This window comes from Rhinolophus sinicus, chromosome 14 (assembly GCF_057876585.1).
Source record: "Rhinolophus sinicus isolate RSI-liver-muscle chromosome 14, RSI-T2T, whole genome shotgun sequence".
In the NCBI taxonomy this organism is placed as follows: domain Eukaryota; kingdom Metazoa; phylum Chordata; class Mammalia; order Chiroptera; family Rhinolophidae; genus Rhinolophus; species Rhinolophus sinicus.
Window position 1 is genome coordinate 30,228,200 of NC_142514.1, and position 8,080 is coordinate 30,236,279.

At 45.5% G+C, this 8,080-nt stretch overlaps 1 protein-coding gene across 1 annotated transcript; it reads right to left on the reverse strand.

The window, feature by feature from the left end:
* Window positions 1-265: 265 nt before the first annotated feature.
* LOC109457860 (olfactory receptor 2A12-like) lies at window positions 266-1,213 on the reverse strand. The gene has a single exon (XM_019751045.3). It carries the CDS (start codon window positions 1,211-1,213, stop codon window positions 266-268), a length of 948 nt encoding a protein of 315 aa, XP_019606604.1.
* Between the last annotated feature and the right edge of the window lie 6,867 nt (window positions 1,214-8,080).

Consider the following 8,080-nt stretch of genomic DNA (forward strand, 5'->3'; position numbering starts at 1 on the left):
TGCTGGGCCCTGGGGAAAGAGAGATGAATCAGACACAGTGTCTGTCTTGGCCCTCTGTGTACAATTGGGTCTCTTGACGACCCAGGGTAACCCAGCTGCAAGAGCCATCAACAAGTCCCATCCAGGTACCTACCTTAACACATCATTTCCTCTAACTATCAGTCAGCGAGTCTTGCCTGTCCATTGGGTTATGGGAGGCAATGGGATGAAAACACCACAAAACCTGTGGTTTTAGGTCTGGCTGTGGCCTTCTATGGTTGTGGCCTTACTCAGGGACCCTGCCCCAGCCTGTTAATTTGAAGAAAGCCCTCTTCACATCTTTGTTTCTGAGGCTGTAGATGATGGGGTTGAGAAAGGCAGAGATGACATTGTAGAACAGGGCCAGTTTCTTGTCCCGCTCTGGGGAGGCATTGGCTCCAGGGTTCATGTACATAAACATGGCAGGTCCACAGAACATGGTGACCACAGTGATGTGGGAGGCACAGGTGGAGAAGGCCTTAAGTCGACTCTGGGCTGAGCGGATTCTCAAGATAGCGGCAAAGATGCGGATATAAGAGGCCAGGATGAAGGAAAGGGGTACCAAGAGAAGGATGACACCCAGAATGAAATTTACTCGGTCATTGAGGGACGTGTCCGCACAGGCCAGTTTCAGAACAGCAGGGACCTCACAGAAGAAGTGGTTGATCTCATTGGGGCCACAGTAGGGCAGACGCATCGTGAAGACAATGTAGACTAGGGAACAGATGACACCCCACAGTCCACAAAAGACCACCATGGCCCCACACAGCCATGGTCTCATAATAACCTTGTACCTAAGTGGGTGGCAGATGGCCACATACCTATCATAGGCCATGACAGAGAACAGCCAACCCTCAGTGATGCCCAGCACCAGAAAGATGCACATCTGGGTCACACACCCAACATAGGAGATGGTTTTTTTCTGGCGGACCAGGTGCACCAACATCTGGGGCACAGTGGTGGTGACATAGCTCATGTCCAGCATGGAGAGAACGCTGATGAAAAAGTACATGGGTGTGTGGAGGCGGGAATCCAGGTGGATCAAGGTGACAATGAGCCCATTGCCCACAAGTGTAGAGAGGTAGAGGAAGAAGAAGATATTGAAGAGGATTGTATTAATTTGGTAATCCCTGGAGAAACCCAGAAGGATAAACTCAGACACGGAGCTGTGGTTCTTCCAGGGCAAGTTCCACATTCTCCTTAAGCTGCAGGAAGAGAAACGGACCAACTAGTGGCCCAGTTTAGCTGAATATTCAGGTAACGTGGTTATTCAGCTTCTGGCAAGGCCAGTGGTTATGTGGATCCTAGTGGAAAATAATATCAAGTCAGAGACTGAGGTCTACTTGGCATGAGGCTAAATTGGAGGAGGAGAGGGCAACCTTCACAGATTTTCTGTTTCTCAGCCCCAAATCTTTCTCAAGACCTCCAGGGTTTCCTTTCCTTTCGTCTATCAGCCTCCACAAGACCATCTGCTTTCCTGTCCTTCAGGAGCTACCGACACTGCTTGGGGGTCTCCTCCAGTCCTGGCTGAAGAGTGGGATGATGGAGACAGGAAGCTCTTCTCTCTCTCTTCTCTGAAGACAAGCACTACGAGCACTTTCCTTCAGTGCTTTAAACTTCTGATCACTATAGTTACATAGACAGGGTGAGTCAGATATGTGGGGAAGATGTATAACTCAAGCAACGTTAAAAGTTTTTAGAAAATTTTACCCAGGTCTGTGTTTCTAGAATCTTTTGGGCCTCAGAAAGCCTCCTCTTACCTGATTTTATTTTAGGTGGAGATGCTCACCACTCTGCCTTGTCCTGGCCTCGCCCACAACTGAAGGCAAGGGTTTTCCTGCTTGACCCTAAAACTATAATTGAGGCAGAATAATAGCTGAGCTTTTCCCTAACAGGCAGCTTTGGCATCTCTAAATCCCTACAGCCTGATGGGAATACTCCTTCCAATGGTAATATATCCCTTGGAGTACCTTTCTCTCCTGGAGTTGAGATTGATGATTGGCAGGGAGCCCCAGTTAAAGACTGTGCTTGGGCTTAGTTTCTTTCTTCACAGTTAGGGCTGATTCTGTGGACCATCGAAGGTGGTGTATTCCAGTGGAAGAATGCGGGGTTTGGAATTAGAAGACTTGTGTTAAAATCTTAGTACTTCTACTCTGGTTCTGTTCAAGCAATGCAATCTCTTTGACCCTCAGTTTCTTTCTCTGCAAAATGGACATGATAGCTACCAGGAGAGCTCCTGTGACAAGTATACATAATATGTGTGAAGGACCTAGCACTGTGATTAGCACAGAGCTGGAGCCAACTAGTTCCTATAAAATCCTCTTCCTCATGATGTCATTTATCAAATGGTCAACAAATACCGACTGAGCGCCTACTGCCTGTCAGGCGCTGTACTAAGAGCTGGAGAGACGAGGACAAACAAACTATATACTCTAATCCTCAAGGAGTTTACAGTCAAGCTGAGGAAATATAGAAGTAAAGACACAAACTACATTCCAATGTGTTTAACATTATGATGGAAATATGTGCTGGCAGTCATAGCTCTGTGCTAAGCACTAGGGTTGCAGAAGTAAAAATATCTGCCCTCGAAGAGCCTACACGGAGGAGACAGGCAAACAAGGAATGGCAGTCAATTGATAAATGCTGTGACAGGAACAAATACAGGGCGTCATGAGAGCTCATTAAAGGAGCACCTGAGCTTGTGTTTAGGAGATAGAATTCTCCAAGAAGAGGACACGTGATGTGAATCTTAAAGGATGAGTAGGAATCAGCCAAGCAAAGAACCCAAGGATGAGTTTTGCAAGCAGATGGCATAGCCGGTGCAAAGAACCATAACCAAGGGAGAGCTTCTTGGAACCATGAAATCTGAGGGCAGAGGGTAGGAAGAAAAAGATTACTGTATACCTTGATAAAGAGCATGGACTTGCTCATTTGGGCCATGGCAAGTCACAGATAAGTTTTAAGCAGAGAAATAGTTCATTCAGGCTTAGGTTTTAGAAACATTTCTACTTGGGTGGAAATTAGGAGAGGGCACTAAAGAAGATTTGAGGTGTATGGGGAAAATTCAGAAGGGTAGTGTTCCAGACAACAGAGAAGAAAAATTAAAGAAATTGAATCAACAGGATCTGGTAACTGAGAGGTGTAAGAGTTGAGAAAGAGGGAAGAGACATGGATGAGCTTGAAGTTTCAGGCTTGGGAACCGAAGTTGACAGTAGTACCATTACAAGACAGAACCTAGATGGAAGTGGAGGAAGGAGAGATGGGGTGAGGCAGGGAGGTAAAGGTTAATTCCGTCACAACATACAGAATTTGAAACATAGGGTATCCTTGAGGATCTGACCATCAGAGTGTTAGACAGAGAGCCTCAGAGTTCAGGAAAGACATCTAAGTGGAAGATCACAATTTAGAGGGTAATTAAGGCACATAATGGATGAGAACTCTGAGGGAGAGCTGATAGAGAGAGAGAGAGAGAGAGAGAGAGAGAGAGAGAGAGAGAGAGAGAGAGAGAGAGAGAGAGCAGAGAGCCCAAAGATGTCTCCCAAGAGCATGACGTTGGTGAGATCAGCAGAAGAGATGGGGCTTGAGAAAGAACATCAGAGAGTCAGGAGAGCTTGATGTCACAAACTCAGGCAGCTGGCGTCTCCAGGAGGGAGGAATGCATATGGTGTCAGATGCTACAGAGAGGGCAGAGGAATAAAAACTGTCCAAAAATGTAATAATGTGAGAGTTATTAGAGGCTTGGATGTGAGCAATTTCTGTGGAGTGATGAAGGCAGAAATCAAATATCAGTGGGATGTGAGGAATGAGCTGGTTGTAAAGAGAAGGAATGAGGTGAGGAGATGCTTAAGATTGGGACATAAAGTAGAGGGAGTGTTTCGTTTTGTTCTTGAGGTAGAAGAGAGTTCAGAATGTATATACACTTGGGGAGAGCCAAAGGAGAGGGAGAAGTGACATTGCAATGTCTCTGAGGAAGAGGACAGCAACAGGACAAAGAGGCAGCTTCAGCAAGAGTAGAAATGGAAGGGGAGGAGGTAAGAATGAGATGGCTACAGATCATCTAACTATGACCACTAAAAAATTCAAGGTCACATTCCCAGGGACCACCCAGCCTCAGGGGTTGTTCCTTGACAATATAGTTTGTAGACAGTGAGGGAAGTGATCTGATTCAGTAGTTGAAAATCAAATTTCAAGTATCAACTGGATGGAAAAAGAAGCTGATGTCAAGAAAAAGAAATGACATAGTACAAATGTAAAATCCCCTGTCCTTCCCTTGGGCTCGAAAAGCCAACTGCACCAAAGCTCAGATGTGATGTGACAGCCGTTCATTGGGCAATAGCAGAGGACTGAAAGTGGATCAGTGTAAGGACACTTCTAGAAAGGTAATGTGAGGAGACATCATTGAGAAAAGATGCTGGCAGATCATGGGAGGTGGTATGAAACTGTGTCTGCAGTTGCCACACTACATGTGGGGCATCTTTCTCACTCAGGGGCCACATTTTAAGGGGAGTGTGGGCAAGTTGAAACAGGTTATGAAGAAAGGGTCTGAAAACTACATCATGTGGGGAAGAGTAGAAACAAATGGGGAAGTTTTCCACGCAGAATGAAAAGTGAGGGTCATTCTGGAAGCTGAGGGGCAAGTCTCTGGAAGGCCCTTATGTGGAAGACAGATGAGATTTGTTCTGGCTGGTCCCAAGAGGTGCAGTTGGGAGTTACACCAGCATCATATAACTAGCTTACGTTAGTGAGGGCAGTCCACAGATAGGACTGCAGGCTAGTGAACTTGCTGGTCCCATGAGAGGATCAAGCAAAGTCAAGAATGCATTGTGACCAGTTTTGCTGGTGGGGCAGGAGGGCCTCTGGTCCACTCTGTCTGGAAGAGTTGAGGACTCTGCCATCCCTCTGTGCTCTCCTTCTTCCAGCCTCACCTGGACCTGATGCCTGGACTATTACAGTAGCCTCTCAGGAGGCATTCCACTTCCAGTCCCTGCTACTTTGTGACCAGAAGATGGCTCAGAATTGAGGAAAATAGGAGAGGGATAGAAGGCCTAAGAATAGATGAATGTGGGGCTCCAAGCCCACTGTGAGCCCCCTTTCCAGTTATCCCAGGGCATGGTCTTGGACTGTGCAGGGAGGAATGCCAGGATAGCAGTATCCTGTCTGGAGGCAGTTACCTCCCTCCCTTCCCCAGCGAGAGCATCAGAGCTCTTCCCAGTTCCAGTGTCTTCCTCCAGCTCAGGGATTGCCCTGAACCTTCAAACAACCCCTTTCGCCGACTTATAACTTGTCATCTCTACCTTTATTGCTTCTACCAGTCTTGTTCTGTATCCTCAGTGGACTGCAGAGGAGAGGCAATTGCCTCAGTTTCATAGCAACAGCTTTCATTTCCTTCCACTTTTCTCTCCCCTCAACCAAGGAGCACACCCAAGAGACAAATAAAGAAGGATCAAGAAAGACAAAGAGACAGATCACTGTAGAGAGAGAAATCAATGAACAAAGGAGGACAGAGGTCAGGGAGCAGAGGAGATCGATGCCTAGGCCTGGAAGGCCTGGTGTGAATGGAAAGGAGGCGGAGGCACCCAGTCAGACAGAGATGGGATCAGGGAGCGAGCATCGGGCAGGGGATGCCGATGGGCAGGACTGCATGGCTCAGGCCCCTGCCACGGCCATTCCTCTCCTTACCTGGTACTGGGCTCTGTGAGGGATGAGCCAGGAGACTGCTAGGTTCTCCTTTAATGTTTGGTCCTGATCCTCAGGGAAGACAAATCAGGCAACTTCTTAATAAGTCTGTGTGCCATGGGATTTCCCAGGCCCCCAGCAGCCTACGCACACATTTTACCTTCCCATTTTGGCACTCAAGGCCTATACACCCAGGGCCCCTGACTCTCCCGACCCAACCCCTGCCCACTCCCCACAGGCCTCGCCTCACTGTGCCTCACAGTCCAAGGGGACCAAGGTGTAAACACCAATTAGAGTGAGTGCATGGACTGAGAAATGCAGGGGCAAGGGCAGGGCAGGCGTGCCAGGGACGGTTTCCATGGGCCGTAAAGAATGAATAGGGGCCTCCAGGTGGGTAATCAGGGAAGGACTTCAATCTGATCTCAGCCACCATCTCCATCATGCCCTGCTGGGTCCTGGTCTGAATTGCGACCTGATATCTTGCGGTCCTCAAAGTCTGTGACTTCCTGCAGGGAAGGGAATATGCCCCAAACAACTGTAAGATCCTTCATGGAACCTAACTCAGGATGAAGCAGCTGATAAATATTCCACCTGGGAACAAAACCCTGAACAGTAAGATCTGAGATCAAATCCTGGTTCTGCCACATCCTTATGGTGTAGTATTGGACGAGACACGAGCTGCCCTGTATCTACATTTCCTCATCAGTAAAATGGGGCAGTAACAGGATAGGGTAGTTGTGGGGATTAAATATGATCAGGTATGCAATACATTTATATACATTTACATGTTAAATATACGTGTGATTTACGCTCAACCTGACTCCCTAGTGTATGTCAGATGGTTGCTCTGTTCTGCTTATCTTACAAACGTATACATACATATTTTTGTAAGTAGACTTCAGGGTGATCAGGGACCAAACCACTCAGGCCCCTCCTCTGTTTCTTGGATGGGGCAGGGCATACAGCAGCTTCTTCATAACTACAGGCAGCATGATAAATGGAGGACATAACTCCTTGGGTAATATGATGAGAGATGTCTGAAGCAGCCTACTTTGATTTGAAATCACCATCACTGGAGTCATTAGTACCACTCAGAGACAGCAAATAGAGTCAACTTGTCTTCAAACTCTGCCTAGAACATTAGATTGTGACAGATTCAGAGCCACACCAAGGCTCAGTGAGTAACATCTGCCATGAGCCCTGGACAGAGAGATTAGTGAAACATGTTATAGATATCAGTATGGTATTCCAAAAGTTTTCATCAATTTTTTTATCATTCCCTCTCTTATTAGTATGTTCAATTCAACTTGACAAACATTTACTGATACCATTCTATCACATTATATGCAGGGATAAATGACCCATGGTCTGTGCCCTCCAAAGGTTCATGGTGTACTAAGGAGAAATAGTTAAAACATGGGAGACATCTAAGGTACAGAGAGATAGGAGGGCTGATTAGCTCTGTTTGGGGGGGCATGACAATTTCACAGGAGAACACTTGCAGTGAGTTCTGGATAATGACTATATATTTACCAAACAGAGTAGACAATACAGTATTGTTAACTGTAGTCACCACGCTGCACATTACATCCCCAGACTTATTCATCTTGTAATTGGAAGTTTGTGCCCTTTGACCAACATCTCCCCATTTCTCCCAAACCCCAACACCAGGCAACCATCATTGTGCTCTCTGTTTCTATGAGTTCAGCTTTTTCAGTTTTCACATATAAATAAGATCATACACTATTTGTCTTTCTTTATCTTTCGTATTTCACTTAACATAATGCCCTCAAGGTCCATTATATGCTCTCACTTTCCCCCATGAAAGAATTTGGGAGCTGAGAAGAGCTCCCTTGGCACTGGGGGAGTAGTGATATGAGTAAAGTCAGATTGTTCTTTTTCCCCCTTCAATGCTTCCAGTTGTGGATTTTTTTGCTTCAGCAATGTGCTGGAACTTCTCCACTGGGTTCCTGGATTTCATAAAGGTTCTCTCGTCAATAGGTGATTGTCAAAATTGCTGTTGTTTTCAGAGGAAGATGGTAGAAAACTTCTATTCCACCATTTTTTATATAACTCCTCACTTCTCTTTTAAATATAGGTATTTACAAATATAAATCTCCTCTAAGCATTGCTTTTGCTGCATCCCATCAATTTTGTCGTTTTAATATTCCTTAATCTCAAAGTATTTTCTAATTTTCCTTGTGATTTCTTCTTTGACTCATTGGTTATTTGGAAGTATGTGATTTAATTTTTATGTATTTTGGATTTCCTAAATTTTATTATTTTCTTGATTTCCAATTTAATTCCATTGTCATCAGATGACACGCTTTGTATAATTTCTATCCTTTAAACTTATTGGATAGTGTGTTTTAAAAAATATTTCAAT

Bases quoted from the DNA above. Each gene is read 5' to 3' on its own strand.
- LOC109457860 (XM_019751045.3), bottom strand. From the start codon at position 1,213: ATGTGGAACTTGCCCTGGAAGAACCACAGCTCCGTGTCTGAGTTTATC.